The 18,111-nt window shown below is 43.0% G+C and overlaps 2 protein-coding genes across 2 annotated transcripts in view; one reads left to right on the top strand and one right to left on the bottom strand.

Annotated features, from left to right (window-relative positions):
* SH3BP5 (SH3 domain binding protein 5) overlaps nucleotides 1–8,982 on the top strand; it is a 70,348-nt gene extending 61,366 nt beyond the window's left edge. The window contains exons 5-9 of the mRNA XM_046652815.1: nucleotides 2,904–3,034; nucleotides 4,342–4,384; nucleotides 4,986–5,205; nucleotides 6,744–7,004; nucleotides 7,515–8,982. Coding sequence (XP_046508771.1) covers nucleotides 2,904–3,034; nucleotides 4,342–4,384; nucleotides 4,986–5,205; nucleotides 6,744–7,004; nucleotides 7,515–7,723 — 864 coding nt within the window. The 3' untranslated portion in view covers nucleotides 7,724–8,982. The remainder of the gene's footprint in view (nucleotides 1–2,903; nucleotides 3,035–4,341; nucleotides 4,385–4,985; nucleotides 5,206–6,743; nucleotides 7,005–7,514) is intronic.
* CAPN7 (calpain 7) overlaps nucleotides 8,819–18,111 on the bottom strand; it is a 38,927-nt gene continuing 29,634 nt past the window's right edge. Inside the window, exons 17-21 of the mRNA XM_046652810.1 lie at nucleotides 14,977–15,122; nucleotides 14,076–14,138; nucleotides 13,381–13,511; nucleotides 11,137–11,229; nucleotides 8,819–11,048 (exon numbers count right to left, since the gene is read on the bottom strand). Coding sequence (XP_046508766.1) covers nucleotides 10,904–11,048; nucleotides 11,137–11,229; nucleotides 13,381–13,511; nucleotides 14,076–14,138; nucleotides 14,977–15,122 — 578 coding nt within the window. The 3' untranslated portion in view covers nucleotides 8,819–10,903. The remainder of the gene's footprint in view (nucleotides 11,049–11,136; nucleotides 11,230–13,380; nucleotides 13,512–14,075; nucleotides 14,139–14,976; nucleotides 15,123–18,111) is intronic.

The raw sequence follows: 18,111 nt of genomic DNA on the forward strand, positions 1-18,111 counted from the left end.
TTCTTCCCCTGCACAGCAGCATGCAGCCCATCCTGATTCCAGGCTTCTGATGGAGGGGCTCCTTGGTTGCCTAGGAGATGCAACCAAGGTGACGTGCTTGGTGACTTTTCCCAGGAGGCTGACTTGGGAGTTGGAGCCTGTCTCTCAAGAGCGAGAGGCTGCATGTGTGGGGGGCGGGGAAGATTGGGACAGGACATGATGGACGTGGCCTGATGGGGGTGAGGCAGGGGACGGCGACATGCCTGCCGCCTCGTCAGTCTTCACTGGCAATATCGCCAAGTGCTTGGAGCTTTCTAAGTGCTTAATTTTGGAAAACCTGTGCTGCTTTTTGCAGACTAGGGGCCGAGGTAGAACGAGGGCCTCGGTGCGGCTGGCTAGAACCCCACTTCTTGCAGGGGACTCTTTCTGCAGTAGCCTCAAATCACAGCTTTCATCCTGCATCAGTCAGCCTGTTTCAAATGCTTTCGGACAGCTCCTTAAAGGTGAACGCTGCCTTGAATTCTTTTGTATTGGAACAGGTCACACCCAAGAGGTTGTCTTTGTCTGATAAGCTTGGGGCTTTGAGTTTTTATAAAGGTTACCCTAGGAAATCCTTAAAGCCTAAGATTTAAGACAAGACAGCATCCAAGCATGGGGTGTTTTTCGTGCATTTTGTTTCACTGTGACATCTTTGGTGTTAAAAGTAAAGCAAGAGGATTCTCCCAGCCCTTTGGTCTTGGTCGAGAAGTCATTCAGTGAGCCTGTCACCTCCTGCCAGCTCAGTGCAGGTCCCTCTTCTTTCCCTTCTCTGGCTTTGTTTTCATTCTGTTGTTTTTAAAAGTTATCTCAAACATTGAAACCATTGGTAAAAGATATATATTTTAAAGAAGGTAAAAGCATAATCCTGATAAATATAAAATGTACTCATATCAAAGATTTTATTTCATTAATTAAGGAGGGAACTAATAAGATGTTACAGCTGTTTCAAAGGAGGATTCAAAAAACACTCTCATCTGTGGAAAACCAGGGATGCCGAGATGAATTTACAAACATGCAAAATGGGTCAATATTTACAGGCCAGTCGATAGTCAGATGCGCCTCCACTGGGACACAATCCATCTTCATTTCTAGGGATAAGAATCGTTTGTATTGCTCTCCATTTTCTACAGCTTACGGGGTGGTAAAACAGCTCCAAGACAATGAAAGCCAGAGACAACCTGGAAGGGTCCGCTCGACAGGACACCTGGTAGTTTTTTATGCGCATTTCAAAGTCTTTTATGATTTTTCCCGACACTTTTAAAAATCCTTATTATAAGCCAGTGCAAACAGGAGTGATTCCAGGGCTGACTGGCTGCTACTGGGGCGGATGGTGGGACCTTGGCAGCCTCCTGCCGTGGCTGCTCCTTCAACCTCGCGTTACAGGCACGGTGCCTCCCTAAAATGGTCCTGCTGGGTCTGAGAGGAGGGCCCCCTGGGCTCCTCTCTGATGTTCTTCACGTAAAACAAAGTACGGCTCTCTAGCCTACCCTCGCTTCTGCCTCTCCAGTTCATTTTATAACGCTTACGTGAGTTGTAAGTGGAAGATGGGAAAGAAATTGTGAGCGGCTTATATGGCCTAAACTGCTGTTTATTTCCTTCGTCATCTCTCCTCAAGGCAGTCCTCGTTCTGAGGCTTTTCTTTAGGTAAAGAGGGAGAGAACCAACATTGTCCATGAGTCAGGGAATACCCGTGAGCTGCTGTGTTTTGGGCCCTTGAGCGCCCTTGGTTGTTGGGATTTTTTTTTTTTTTAATTTTTCCTTCTCCCCAAAGCCCCCCAGTAGATAGTTATGTATTTTAGTTATGGGTCCCTCTAGTTGTGGCATGTGGCACGCCGCCTCAGCATGGCTTGATGAGTGGTGCCATGTCCGCACCCAGGATCCGAAACAGTGAAACCCTGGGCCTCCCAAGCGGAGTGTGTGAACGTAACCACTCGGCCACGGGGCTGGCCCCATGGTTGTTGGGTTTTTAACTTGTTTTTATCAATAGGCTGACCAAAATGTTCCCACCAGAACTCTGACTGGTCTCCTGATCATGAATTTTTGTGAACCTCAAAATCTCTGATATTAATGATTTGATATTTATTTAATTGTTTAAATGTGAAGTTTGATCCTCTGGATCCTGGATTCTTCTATGTCTACCAGCTCATTCAGGACATTTGGGAAAGGGCCAAACAGCTGGACTCATGCCTGCCTTGTTGTCCTGACGCTGGCACGCTGGTTTTGCGAGGTCTCCCAGTTCCTCGCTGTCTGTTCAGTTCCTGCTGGCACTGTTTGCCTCTGAGCCTGCCCCAGGCTGGGAGCAGGAGGAGGCCATGGCGGCTGCTTAGAGCCAGGAGGCCTGAGCACAAGGAAGAGTCAGTGATTGAATCAGAGAATGTTTCCTATTTTTCTCTGATTTTTGTTTTTCCATGTTTTCTTTCCACAGTCATTGCCTCAGACAATTTGGCTGTTTAATCTTACCTGACAAGATTTTTCCAAAGTAGCTTAATAGGGAAAAGTAATCCTCCTCTATTTGGAAGTTAGTTCAATCTTAGTCTGCCCATTAATTTCCTCAAAAAATATATAGAGAGATTTTTTTTTTTCCACTGAGGAAGATTAGCCCTGTGTTAACATCTGTTGCCAATCTTCCTCCTTTTTTGCTTAAGGAAGATTAGCCCTGAGCTAACATATGTGTTAGCTCACCACATGTGGGTTGCCGCCACAGCATAGCTGATGAGTGGTGTAGGTTCACACCTGGGATCCGAACCCGTGAACCTGGGCCACTGAACTTAACCACTATGCTATGGGCCGGCCCCTCAAAGAATATATTTTTTAAATGATATAAGTAATACCCCAATAAGGGACTGTTCTGGGCTTGGCCAGCTGACCTCTGCTGTCATTTGAAGGTCATGGAGGCAGAACAGACCAAGACGAGGAGTGAGCTGGTGCACAAGGAGACGGCGGCCAGGTACAACGCGGCTATGGGCCGCATGCGGCAGCTGGAGAAGAAACTCAAGAGAGCCATCAACAAGTCCAAGTGAGTCTGGGCGTGAGGGCCCCTGGGGCCATGTGGATGTCCTCTTACGCATCTTCTCAACCTTGTATGTGCCATGCATTCCGGGACCCGCCTCCCCAGGGGCCCCTGCCCGGGCTCCCTCTGCCCCACCACTGTTCTACATAACCCCCAGGGGCAGCAGGTGCTGAACGGTCTTCCTGGGAGACATGGAAAAAGGAATTTCAAAAGCAAACCATTACACAGCCTGCTGGCTGGGGCCTGGGGCTGCGCCTTGGGAAACTCAGCTTGTACCCTTGGCTCTGTGGCTGACAGCGTGGACGAGCCTTGCCCCTCAGTTTACCTATCAGCATAATGGAGGGGAGCTGTGTACAGAATACACATTCTGTGTGGATCAAGAGTTGATGAAATGTGCAAGACTGGTTGTAATGGAGGTTTTTCCCAAGCTCTTCTCACTACTGCTCATATATTTTTATACAGTAATGATTGTGGGGACAAGTCCCCTGCTTCACTCACAATTGCTGGGCCTCCAAGCAAGAGACAGGACTTGGGATGGCCTAGACCCAACAGCCAGACAGACCGAGAGTTTCATGGAGGGTGAACAGCTCAAGAATAAAGCATCGGTCTGCTCTTATGCTCAGACACCAAAGTTCCTAAAAAGAGCCAGTGTCCTCTGGCTGCCCCAGAACCTAGGCAACTAGTAGGATGTTGGCCTTTCTTGTCCTCTCTCTTGCCCATGACCTGTCTGGGTCTGCAGACCATCTGATACCTCTATTCCTGGACAAAGTCCAAGAGGCCCAGCATGAGCCCCTGTCCTTTTGGTGGCCCCACTGTGCTCAGGGCGGGAGGAGTGATGCTTCTCCCTCCCCGCTTCGACCTCAGCAGAGGAAGATGTGTGTTGAGGCAGCGCCTTCTCAGCCCTTATGTGCTATTCATCCTTGGGGAGCCAGTCTCCTTAGGAGAGGAGATCTGGGCCACCATAGCTGCTGGGCACACTGTGTGGACTCGAACAGCCTCCCCAGAGAGGAAAGTGACCCAGGGTTTTGGGGCTCCAGGATATGTGTACATGTGTGTGGGTTCCCCATATCCTGAGGTGGGCCTTCTGCAAGCACAGCCCTGGGTGAGCCAGTGGCTCTGACGGGCGTCTGTGTCCATCAGGCCCTGGAGCTGGGAGCAACCCTTCATCTCACAGCCTCATCAGAGTCTAAATCCCTCCAGGCCAAGGATGGCCTGGCCAGCTGTGGCGAATGCTGCTTCCTGTACCCCCTGTGGGGTTTACAGTGGTCACTGTGTTACATCACTCTTAGGGTTTTTCTTCCTGTTTTCCACAGGCCTTATTTTGAACTCAAAGCGAAGTACTACGTGCAGCTTGAGGTACGTGTGGCTTTTGGCTTTGTAGCTGATGGGATTTTCCTGCATTCAAAGCCCCAGTTCTTGTGGCAGCAGGCTTTCAAATGAGGCATTTGCTACAAGAGGAGAGTGGAGAGAGAGACATCCTTGACGGTGTTTTCTGGCCTTGGTTGGGTCCTCAGTGGTCTCTGAATCCTCGAGTCCCTTTCTGTCTTGTACTGGGGCAGTGGTTCTCAGGGTGCTACCAAGGACCGGCAGCATCCCACGGGGCGTGCTGATGCAAGCCCAAGTGTGAGTACCACGGTACGGGGGACCAGATGGTAGACTTGGGGCTCCTGTGTGAGTTTGACACCCCCTGCTGCTTCCCTGTTGGGATTTATTCTGCTGTGATAGTTTCTGGGTACTGGAGTTTGAGTTTGTCGCCTGGACGGGAGCTGGGGGGTGGTGGCTGCTTTTATCTGGTGCAGGGATAGCTGTGATAAGAGGAATCAGGTCCTCGGTCATGTCTTGGGAAGGTCTTTGGAGTGGAGTGATGGGTAGAAAATGTACTTGAAACTGTCTTTCAAAAGCATCGCAAGGCCGGTAGGCGGCCTTTGTTTACCGGGCCTCTCGTTCTCCTGACCAGCAACTGAAGAAGACCGTGGACGACCTGCAGGCCAAACTGGCCCTGGCGAAAGGCGAGTATAAGACAGCCCTGAAGAACCTGGAGATGATCTCAGACGAGATCCACGAGCGGCGGCGTTCCAGCGCCATGGGGCCCCGCGGCTGTGGCGTCGGGGCCGAGGGCAGCAGCACGTCCGTGGAGGACCTGACGGGGGGCAAGCCTGAGCCGGACGCCGTTTCTGGTGAGTTGGGGGCTCGTGCACAAGCAGGAGATGACGCGGCTTGTGTCATCTGCTTCCAGGGCTGTCTCGCCATCATGGAGGAGCCTCAGAGATTCAGGCAGGCCTGAGGGCTATTTCTGGTGGCTTCCCAGGTTTTGTGGAACACTGTGATCTTCAGAGTCAGGATTCCGTGGTCAAATGAGTCGGGAAAATGTTACACTTTCACTCCTGAGATTGAGTACATCATTCAAGGCTCATAGTTGCTTCTATCTACTGTGTCAAGTGGTGGTTAGGATTACATGAAACAATGCTGGCACCCAGTAAGCACTCTGCAAACGGTGGCCCTCACTGGTGTCTGACTATGGAGAGCTTCCAGGGCCACCTGGAAACGTCGAGGTTTGACGTGATTCCATCTATGTTACAACCTTTCTGGCACTGTTTTTGCACACTTCCCTTCTTCTTCTTTTCTGTGGAATAATCCCTGTTGGCTCTTTCCCAAGCTCCTTTCTCAGGTGTTCTTTAATTCAGTCAACAAACATTTAAGTGCCAGGCCCAAGTAAAGGAAAAGGAAACTATAATTTGAGCATTGATGATGTGTGAGGTACTTTAATATACTTCGTCTCATCAGCTGTGTATGGAAAGGAACATGAAGTTCAGAGAGGTTAAGTAACTGGACCAAGGCTCCAAGTAGTAGAGCTAGGATCTGAGTTCGGATCTGAGTCCATTTTCTGTCCCCGGCATTACAGTACTCCTCACTTATGGTGTCCTCTCGTTTATGGTAGGGGATGCCACAAGGCTGTGTTCAAAATGAGGGAGGAGAAAAGAGGAGTAGAAGATAAAAGATCTAATAAGAAGCAGGATTACCTGCAGGCTGAGGGGAAACAGTTAAAGGCTGAAGTGGCTTTCAAACCACAAGAATGACAGGTCTCTGGGCCTCGGCTATGCTGGTCCACAAGATAAGTGAGGCACAAGCTACGGAGCACTGTAAAGGAATGTTGTTCTTTCCCAGCAAATAGTGATCTAGGTGGGCCTGAGTGTGTCCTTTATGAGATCAGAAGTCACCTGGAAGATAAAGGTCCCAACAGATACTCCCCGCAGGGCTGTTTCTTCCAGCAGCTCCTGTTCTACTGCGGAAGAAGACAGCCCTTGAGTCTGACAGGCTTTGTTCAGGATGCGTTACAAGGGGCCGGCCCTCTTGCTGCGGACGTGTGTTTCTGTTTGGGGACTGGAGCGGAGAAAGCCCCTGATCTGAGGCTGCGTTCATCTTCCGCCGTTACACAGTGTCTGGTGACACTGACTTCTAGGGCAGGGACTAGAACCTTATTGTAAAGACACTGGATATCCATGGATGCAACTGCTTCCCTCCCAGCTGCCGTACTGTCTGGTCAAGCAGGCTTGGAGGGTCATGTTCCTTTTATTAGGGGCCCACGGTGGCAGAGATTCTGCCGTCCCCATGCCGTGTCCCACTGCCTGCCAGCAGCAAACACTTCTGGAGGTGTTTAAGGAACTAGGTTCCTCTGTGTCCAACCCTGTGTGACTGGTGTTCTCTCTCATCCTAGTGGCCTCTGAGGCCTTTGAAGATGACAACTGCAGCAACTTTGTGTCTGAAGATGACTCAGAAACCCAGTCTGTGTCCAGCTTTAGTTCAGGACCAACGAGCCCATCCGAGATGCCCGACCGATTCCCTGCGGTCGCGAGGCCTGGGAGCCTGGATCTGCCAAGCCCCGTGTCCCTGTCAGAGTTTGGGCTGATGTTCCCGGTGTTGGGCCCTCGAAGCGAATGCAGTGGGGCCTCCTCCCCTGAGTGTGAGGTAGAACGAGGTGAGTCGCAGCCCTCTCACCAGTAGTGCCTGTCCCGGATAACTCGCTGCCTTTGCAGCCAGATCTCTGCACTGTTCTAGACCTTGGCTGGGTCTTGGAGCCCCCAGCGCTGCGTTACTGGGTCTCTGTGAATGTGCTGTCGGGGTTGATCACGGAGATGGTTTCCAAGTGCTGTTCTGGGGGGTCCTGGCTCCGCTCCTGACCAGCCTCTTTAAAGTACAGCTTGGGTTCTGTGTCTCTCATCACAACAGTCCTCTTGACAAGCACATGCTGGAGAGTTTCTGTTTCCCAGCTGTTGGATGAGTATGACAAAGTTCCTCTACAAATGAGGAATACGTGCAGCTCCTTGAGGACTAAGAGCAGTAAGCACCTCCATGATGGAGGACCCTCTGCGGTGCGCGTGGTGGGGCAACACTGGCAGATTCTGGAGGGCTGAGCTGGCTGATTGGCTGGGCTCAAGGGACTGTTGGAATTGTCAATACTCACTTAATAATCTTTACATTTCTGTAGGAGACAGGGCAGAAGGGGCAGAGAATAAAACGAGTGACAAAGCCAACAACAATCGGGGTCTCAGCAACAGCAGTGGTGGTGGCAAGAGCCAAAGCAGCAGCTCCCCTGAGGGCCAGGCCTTGGAGAGCAGGATGAAGCGGCTCTCCCTCCAGTGCGCAAAGGGAAGAGACGGCATTCTTGCTGACCTAAAAGTCGTGCAGATCGGCTGATCCATCCAAGGCCCGGGCCCAAGTGCATATCGAAATTTATACCTGAAACTGTACGGAGAACATTGTGCCAATAATCATTTAATATATGCCAAATCTTAAGCGTTTACTCTAAACTGCACTAACGAAGTTTCAGTGACCTTGAGGGCTGACGGTCTTTCTTCTGGGAGCGCTCTTGGGCTGGCTGGTTCTTTCAGAGCAGAGGTGGTGTTGCAGGTGCACTGTGCCCAGGTCACAGCCTTGTGGAGTGTTACCGGAAACAGTGTTATGGAAGCAATAACTAGTTCCCAGGAAAGCACCTGAGCCAGAAGAGGGGCTGGGAAGCTGAGCCAAATGGGGGTCAACAGCTCGCTTCTCTTTCCCTTCTCTCACCCTGTTTGTTTGGGAAAATGGAGATGTTCTCTCCTTTATATCCCAGGGGATCTAAATGAAAAGACAAAAACAACACAAGGACAAAACTCAAATCTTAAGAACACACCTTTTTGACCCTGTGAAGGCTTAAAAAAATCCAAGAACACTATTCCTTTTCATCCTCTCTGGTGTTCAGAAGGGGCTTTTTAAAAAGTGTGTATGCTGGGACACCCAAGAAAACCATTTTCTCCGGAGGTTACCATGAACAGCACTTTCTGGGGTGGGAAAGGTGAATGCCAGTGTGGGGATGGGGGGAAGAGGGTAGCAGGGATATTTCTTAGAAGGGGATTCGTGGCTGAGAGAGAAGGTTCCATCGCATAAACCGCATCCTACCAGCCAAGGGGACTTATTCTGAGAAGTGCATGTGAAGAATGGTTGCCACTGTTATATCTAGACTGACAAGGTGTTAATTTCTCTGTAGGTTGTAACTTTAAAAATAAACAATTCTTTAAGGGTTATGCTGCACTAGTATTTCTTAGAGGAAACTGTTCCCTAAAGCTAGGAAGGGGAGTAGGCATGTGCTGGCAAAGGCTGTTGAATAGAAGCAATGGAGTGTTATGCTAATAGTGTTAAGACTGCTTATCCTTAATGTTTTCATGGTTACACACATTTAAAACACTGTATTTTACTTGTCCTTTTTTGTTAAAAAAGTTAGCATTTCTCAAAGAAAAGCAATCCCATTTCAAGTTGTCTGTTAATTTTGACGCAGCTTGTATATTTTAGTCATTTGTAAATCTCTTCATACTGTAGTGTTTTCTCCTTTTTTAATGACTGATACAGTATCCTAATTATAAGGTTATTTTGTACTTGTCTTAATACCTTGAGTGTAATAAAAATGGCTTAAGAAAAGGTCTTTCTGTTGACTTCAAATAAGAAATCCTGGTGTTGCAGAAATCTTCTCTTCTAGGTAACCTTCTTGCTATAAGGAAGAGCATGGAATACAGTGGTCATTTGTTCTTATTTTCAGTTAAGGTCCTGGATCCTATTAATTTAAGCCCCGATGACTAAGGTTTGAATTAGAATTCCACTTTCGCTCTACTAAAGCCGAGCAACAAGGGGAGACAGTGTCGGGAAAATAAGGAGAAGATGGTTATGTTGGAGGAGTGGTTCTCAGTCTCTGCATGTTGGAATCTCCTAGGAGACTCAAAAATACTGCTCTCTGGTCTTAGCCCCAGAGATTGATTTGATTTGGGGTACATGGGCCTTGGACTTGTATAAGTTCTGCAGGTGATTCTCATGTGTACTCAGTTGAGAATCAGACTTTCTTCTATATTGGTTCAGCCAAAATGAATCTTTCCCTTATTTATACCTCTGCAGCACCGTGTTTGGAGCTCCAGTGTAGAATTCAACACGCTGTCTGAAATTGTGCCTATCCAGGTCTCCTCCGTTAGAGTTTCAAGGGCAGTGATTAGGTCTTATTTCAGTTTTCATCCTGTACAAGATCTTTAACACAGAGGTTCAAATCATGTATTTATAATAAATATACCTCGTATGCTTTAGATTTTTGTGTAAAGGGCCACAGAAAAATTAACCCACGTGAAATTAATATACTAAAAAGAAAGCACTAAATATCTACAAAAGTGAAATCTCCTTAGTATAACAATCTACCACTATTCGGAATGTAAAAGAACAGATTTTTGTTGCTGAAGCTTGAATTTTCATGTAAATAACGAGTTCTCGTTTCTCTTTTAGGTGGAACATACTAGATGAAGACCTTTAATAATCAATTTCTCTACATTAAAGTATGCAGTTTCCATAAGTATAAACATTTTATTTTAATTAAAGGTAGTAGAAATACAAAATAAGTTTTGATAATTATAAAGTAGAGACAAGGAAAAAAATTCCATCTTATTTTCAGATCTTTAAAATGTTGAGCATCATTCTGCTGATGGATTTTTATGTAAACTGGGAATTTACATATGACAGTAGTATACTGGCAGTTTTTCTGAACGCAACCTTAACTGCCATATATTAAATTCTCAATTGTATTTTCTTCAGTGTTGCTACTATAAGAGCACTGAACTACAGAGCAATTTAAAAAAAGACTATACACACTAAGTTGTAATGTCATCAGTGTCTCAGATTACTACTTCATGAACGCGATAAAAAATAAGAATAGTGAATATACCTCAGTTCTCTTTACATGAGTCAATGGGAGTCAGGTATCTAACTTCAACAACCTTCATTCTTAAGCATGAGTAGCTTCATGCTAATTAGTATTTCTTAAAGCTTTATTTTTTTGTAACATCTGGGCAATAAACATTTAAGTCATAATGCAAAGTTAAAATCTGTTATGATGACATGGTTCATTTGGTAATTAGTTGCCCAAGACGTAGAATCACAACACAAGCAGGTTTAACTTACAACATGCTCTGCCAACGAGACAAACACAATGGAAGTGTCTCAGAGGATCACACCAGCTGACCGTTCCATTCCATGAGTCACGTCCCTCAGCCGGTCTCTGTTCCCTCTTAGCAAAGGCAACTCACAGTGCCGAGTCTAATCTTTAATATACAGTATGGCCCCTAAATGCAAGCCAACTCCATATATACACAAAACCATGTAAATGGTACTTCTAAAAGATTTAGGGGAATTCTGACTATATACAGTTCTCACTAAACACCATGACTTGAGCACCAGATGCCACTGTAATGTTTTTAGAGATCTGATTGTATTCTGATTATTGTGTGTAGTGTCCTGGAGCTTGGTGTCTTCATTTGAAGAGTTGATATTTGGTAAGCATAAAATCCAGTCATTGTTGAGATTTCTCCATCACTGAAGCTGTGTTGTCTTGATGGGGATAATACTATTAAAGTCCAAGAAAAAAGGTCCTTCTTGTTTAGGCAAAAAAGTACTGGGAATGATATTGTAGATCCCAGCAGGTATATTTTCTAATTCCAGGTAGCAAAACCCACACCTATATTCAGAGAAAATGAGAACAATATTTAATGATGATGCCACAGAAAGTCAAGTATAAATCAGATACAATCAAATGCCGACATTACCTATAATCACCACTCGATTTCCTCTGAAAGCCATGGGGCCCAGGATCTCCCACCACAGAAACGGTTACAACCTCAAATCCAACACTATATTGCCTAGTAGTAAAAAGGAACAGAAGTAGTGCTGTTATTAAGTAGTCTCAAATACATACAGACCTAAAAAATAACTACACCTAAAGCGCAGATGTACCATTAAATCAAGTATCTGCTTTCTAAAGCTTTAGCAGGAGGAAAGAGCACTCTGAAACAAATGCATACTAGTTTTAATTAGACAAAACACCGTTTATATTTTTAAACTGAGGCCATAAAAAGATTAATATTTTATTAAACTTACCGTAGAAGAAACTGTATTTTTACCACAGGCTCCTGGGGAATAATGTTAAATTTAAATGATAAAATATTGTCATTGTATTAAGCAAAAAAAGTGGAAGAGGAGAGAGAGCCCTGAAATAAAATCTAAATTTATGGAAGTAATTAGCATATAGTAGATATGGTATTCCAAATCAGTATGGAAAGGATTATTTATTTAGATGATGAGGTGACAAATTTAGAACTCTGTTCAAGTTGTCTTTCACGCTAAATATGAAAATATATTCTATATGGATTAAAAAACAATGTAAAAAATAAAACCATAAAAGAATTTGAAGAAAATACGGTGAAAATTTGATATTGGGGTGAGATTTCCTGCCCACAGCAAAATAAACCAGAAAAGACAGATTTGATTACTTTAAAATGAAAATTTTTTTCTACATGAAAAAAAATTTAATGACAATCTGGGAAAAATTCTTGCAAATAGGTGAATGAGTTAATATCCTTACATACATACCCTTATTCAATATGCTTACAATTAAGAAAAATATGACAATTCCAACATAAAAATGTGCAGAAGACATGAATAGGCAATAAAGGGAAAAAAATACACACTGTCAAACATTTTTACATGTTCAATCTAGAAATTAAATATAAAAGAGCAATTAGATACCTTATTTTACCCATCAAACTGGTAAAGGTTTTAAAAATGATTTTGTGGGAAAATAGCCTAAGCATATCTAAAGGACTGTTAGTGTTTTTTGAATTAGTTTGTAAGGGAGACAAAATTAAGCCTAGTTTTATTTAAAAGTTAGTACTATTTTTGTATTCTCTGTATTTTTTAAACCTTTTTAAATTGTGAAATAAAACAAACAATGTACACAAAACAAATATATAGGGGCTGGCCCTGTGGCTTAGTGGTTAAGTTCTCGTACTCCGCTTGGGCGGCCCAGGGTTTTGCTGGTTCGGATCCTGGGGGCGGACATGGCACCGCTCATCAGGCCACATTGAGGCGGTGTCCCACATGCCACAACTAGAAGGACCCACAAATAAAATATACAACTATGTACTGGGGGGATTTGGGGAGAAAAAGCAAAAAAAAAAAAAAAGATTGGCAACAGTTGTTAGCTCAGATGCCAATCTTTAAGAACAAACAAGCAAACAAAAAAACATACAGGGCATCAAATTATTTGTAAAGCAAACACACACCTGGGTTATCCCACTGAGACCAACAAAACCCTCTCAGCACCAGAGAAGTCCCTTGGAGACTCCCTTCTCCTACCCCACAGAGCTAACTTACGGTCATCACTTTCTTGCTTTGTGTCTAGTCTGACTACCTAAGACAGTTTCATTTTGCCTCTTCTTGACTTCGTATACATGGAACCATACAGTAGATATTCTGTTGTGTGTGGCTTCTGTTGCTCTGCCTTGTTTTTAAGACTTATTTGTGGGTAGCTGTCACTTTCATTGTTACGTAGAACTCTTTCATATGACTATGTTATAATCTTAAATGCCACTGGTGAACTTGTGGGTTGCTTCAAATTTCTGGCTTAGTTTATTGGCCACTTGGATTGTCTCGTACAAGTCTGTTCAAGTTTTTACTTTTCAAAAACTGCTGTCTTTGTTCTTTTTATGTGCTCTTTGTGAAATCTTTCCTTTTCCTGAGGTTATTAAGATATCTCCTGTATTAGTAATCCAACTGGAATTGATTTTTTTAGATGTGATTTGAGAGGGGTCTAATTACCTTTTTGGTACCTGGATACTCAATTATTCCAGCCCCATTTAGTGAACAGGATATCTTCTCCTCCCTCTTCTGCAATGCCATCTTTATCATAAATCAAGTGTGTATATATGCATAGGTCTGTTTCAAAACCCTATTCTGTTCCACTAAGCTTATTTTTAATATAACATTATTAATTTAAGAAAGTTATCACAAACCTTGGTCCTCGTAGCTCAATCAATAATGGCCCAGTCTTTTCTATATGAAACTGGTAGATGGGGTTATTTTTGTGAGTCTCTTGGAAATTTCCACATCCTCCAGCACTCTGACCACTCCATTTTCCATTAATCTAATAAAACAAAGTTTTTGTATTAACAAAACTTCACATTTTCCAATTCTACTTTAAAGACAAAACTCCTTTGCATCTTTCAAAGGCATCTCTCCACTCTGGTTCCACCCCCTCTCCAGTCTTTAATGGCCACCGAGTGGACTCTCCATTTCAGTCATGCTACTTTGCTGCACACTAACTTCCCATCTCCAGCTCTCAGTCCTCAAGTGTGTTGTTCTCCCTGCCAAGAATCTCCCCCAAATCTTCCTCTACACATTGAGCCTACCCTGCAAAGCCAATCTCAAATTCTACTTTAAAGGTTCATTCACATGGCCTTCCCTAATGACGAGAGTTTGCATTAATCTTCTCTCTCTGAGTCTATTTCCTCCCCCAGAACCACTTACTGTTACTCCCTGAAGATCTTGTATTCCAACCCAGACTGGAGGCTCCTTACATTCCCCTTATATTCCTGTCAAGTCCCAGAAGGTTTTTACTTGGTAAGAAATGTAAAGAAAAGGCAAAAAGGAGAAAAAGCAAGAGAATTCTAAGATTTCTCTAAGATTATGACCCAAAGAATTCTCTTACCTGTTTTGATAAGGTGTACGGTGAAGGAATCTTTGAAAAAGTAAAGCTGCATGCTGAATATACCTAGATTCCAAAAAAATTCATTGTACAGATAAAGTTTATACTCATGAAAACACCAAGGTGATAAAAAAAATTCATTGTACAGATAAAGTTTTACTCATGAAAACACCAAGGTGATAAAAAAATATATTGGAAGACTAAAAAATGAGTTGGCATATATAAAAGTCATTATTTTTGATACCAGTAGGCAGCCGGGTATCGAGTCAGGTCTAATGCACAGGGAACTGGGAAGCTAGGGATCTGGTCGTGGTTTCTCTGCTACTAACTGTGTGTGACCAGGACAAGTCACAATCCCTCTAGGCCTCAGCTTCTGCATCTGAAGAAGGAAAGGGTGGAAACAGCTCCCAATGGCCCTTTCATCACTAAAAATCTATTCAAATTGAGCTTCTTTACTGATCTATGGCAAACAAATCTATGCAGAACTAAATTACAATGACCTTCCCAGCTACATAAGAGCAATGGGTTTAGAGGTGATCGATTCCCTTTCACTAAGTTCAAAGTCATCTTTCTTAAGTCAATAAAAGTATTATGTAGGCTAAAGGAGCTTTTATTGCTTGCTCTGAAACTGAATTTTTTAGTCCAACATACCATGTTACCTCAGGACTAAACTATTACTCTGAAAACTAAAATGTTCATTCAAAATAAAATATTACTTTTCAAAAGCATTATTTTCTGCAGGAAGCATCATAATTTAATACTGAATTCATATACAGATACACACAAAAATACATAGAGAACTAATTTTCAGAAATAAACTTTTTCTATAGATAATCCCACTTACAAAGCAGAGCACATGATGTTTATGTTACGGTGTTCTGTTATTGTATGTTGATTTACTTACCCGGACTGTGTAATGGATTGTGTTCTGTTTTTCATACTGAGAAACCACTAAGGTAAAGGTATGGGTTCCAGGTGTGGTCAGCTTTATCTTGGTCAAATAATGAGGGCTGTTAATTCGAATCCCATCAATGTATGGAGGTGGGTCAGCTGCAAATAAGCAGGTTTACAGAAAAGGAGACTTTAGTTTTTAAATTTAAGTTTTATAACTAAATGGATGGATATCCTCTTAACTAATTCTATAAAATATAATGGTACTAAAGAAGTAGTACCATTTCTAATTAGTACCATGAAATTTCAATTTAAAACTTTAACATGGAATAGTTTCTAATAAGCAAAAGCAATCTTTGGAATACAGTCAGTGAGGCAGAAGATAACCCCTGTGAGCTGCCCTCTGCTGCATTTTTTCCCAGGAGAGGATTTTAAAGTCAGGATTAGCTTCTTTTTTATCTTTTAAAAGATACAAAGTAGTATACGAAAATGTATCTATGGTCCCCACCATTCAGAATTAACATTTTTTTTGGTCCTACTAGCTTCTCTATAAAATTGAGTCCCTTTAGACCACCACCCTTAGTCTTATTCCGTTCCACTCTGACGGATGTGATGGACATCTTTTCAGACTTTAACACACACATCCATAAAAATGCACGCATAAATGATATTTCTGTAAGCATATATCTAAAAAATATAGTACACGTCTTTCATATCTTTCATTTTTCACTCAACATGTTTTTAAGATGCATGTTGTTAAATAGATACGGTTTTTTCCTTTTAAAACTGCTGGTATAATATTCCATCGTATGAATATGACCCATTTTATCTATACTCCCATCTAGTTATTCAGACATTCTGTATATTCAGATTATTTCCAATATTTTGCTATTATGAACAATGCTGCTTGATATATTCTTTGACAGTCTCATCAATCAAAGCTGATACAATAAAACCATTTCATGCAGGTCACTACTAAGATTTGGTATTTAAGATCAACGCTGTATCACTTAGCTTATTTAGCTTGTAATCTATTAGAAAAACTAAACCTTTTAGTCTCTCAAACAGGTAATACGTCTCTAATGCCTAGAGGTGGTGAGATCTAGTGTGAAGAGAAAAAGAATGGGCATGTCTGTGACGCTAGACAGGGTTTTAACGTTTCTGTGTCTCAGTTTACTCTTCTGTCAGATGGGGAACAATAAGGCCTGTGTTATTTACCTCAGAGTGTTGTGACAAAAATGAATCTATAAACCAGAGAGTACTCTGAAAAGCTGAAAATCACTATGTGTAACAGAGGGATCACTATTAAAAAAATCCAAGTAAAAAGAGTAACAAATATATTTGAAATTCAAAAGCCAAATAACATCTTAGCGCTAGGAATATACTCACAACTTTTGCGCTCTTTCAGTTACATAATGACCAACATGCGGAAAATGGAAGATCTCGCCAGTTTAACTTGACATTAACCTTGGACCTACTATGTGCCATGTCTATGCAGAATATCTAGGGATATCGACTGAAAAGAATCAGTGCCTGCCCTCAACACAAGTGTAATGGGGAAGAATGCCATGTTTTCCTCTAATTAAACAAAACAAGACTTAACAAAACCACCTTTGATCCCATCTCCCCCATCACTGCCCATTTCTCTGCACAGCCTTCTTGAAAGAACTCTCAGTAATTGCTTCCCTACCTCACAGTCTCTTCTCAAACACTCCAACTGGTCTTCTAGCCCACCTCTCCACCAACTCTTTTCTTGTTGAGGTCAACAATGACTGCGAGGATGCTAAGTCCAATTGTCTCTTCTCTATCTTACTGACCTCTAAAATAGCAATAGATGCAGTTGTCCACTCTTTCCCTCATGAAACATTTTCTTGCCTTGGGTCATGTGAAACCTTACTCTATTTCATCAGGTACTCTGTTCAAATTCTTTTGTGATAACTTTCCCTCTGCTCAACCTTAAGATGTCAGAGTCCAGGGGGGAAGGTCCTGAGTGTTCATCTCTGTACCTACAACTCTCTCCACATATATATGCTATATATATAGTGACATATCCAGCCCTATCTTCAAATGCCATCTACATGTCCCTGACACCTCAATCTGTACCTAAAGTCCTAACCTTATCCCAGAAGTCGACTCAAAAATTCAACTGCCTACTCAGCATCTTCACTTGGATATCTAATAGGCATCTCAAATTTAATAAAACCAAACATTAACTTCTGATTTTACTCCACAACAAATCTGCTGCCCCTACCAACTCTTACCCATCTGAGTAAACGTTACAGCTTCCTATTGCTTAAGCCAAAAAATTAGGAATCATTCTTTGCTCTCTAGATCAACTCAACAAGTCCTGACAATCATACTGAAACCCAAATCTGTCCACTCTTCCTTATCTCCACTCCTACCCTCTTAAGTTCAAACCACCACCATTTATCACATAAATCAAAAGCACCTAACTCGTTTCTTTGCTTCCATTTTTTGCCCCCTCCAATATGTTCTACAAAAAATGTTCTCAAAAAACAATCAGATCATGTCATTTTCCTGATTAAGACCCTCCAGAGATTTCTCATCACATGTAGAACAAAATCCAAACCCTTTCCTGCGGCTTACAGAACCTCATGTGATCTGACCCTGCATACCTTTCCGACCTCTTCTGATACAAACTTCCCCAGGCCTACTGGCCTTTTTCTGTTCCTAGAAAACACCAATCTTCTCATTTTAGAGTCTTTGTACTTGCTGTTCCCTCTGCCTGTAATGGTTTTCCCTTTATTTCTTTGCATGACTGATTCCTGTTTGTCATTCAGAGTCCCTCTTATCGCTTCTCAAAGAGGCCTTCCATGGCCACCCAACCAAAGCAACCAACCAGTCACTAACATGTGACCCTGTTTATTTCTTTACACACGTATCATTACCTGATTTTTTTTTTTTGCTTACTATCTGTCTCCCCAACTAAGTGATACAAATTTTGAATTTGAATGCAAAGTGGTTTCAATATAATATGTTAAATGCCTCAGGAGCCCTGCAGAGGGAAAGATTCACTTTGCCTGGCAGAAAGGTTTTCACGGATGAAATAACATATAAGCTGGATCTGCACCATGTCCATGACGCAGAATAGGGTGAAAAGAATTAACTGAGTAGAGAGCAGGGAGGA

This window comes from Equus quagga, chromosome 1 (assembly GCF_021613505.1).
Source record: "Equus quagga isolate Etosha38 chromosome 1, UCLA_HA_Equagga_1.0, whole genome shotgun sequence".
Lineage (NCBI taxonomy): Eukaryota > Metazoa > Chordata > Mammalia > Perissodactyla > Equidae > Equus > Equus quagga.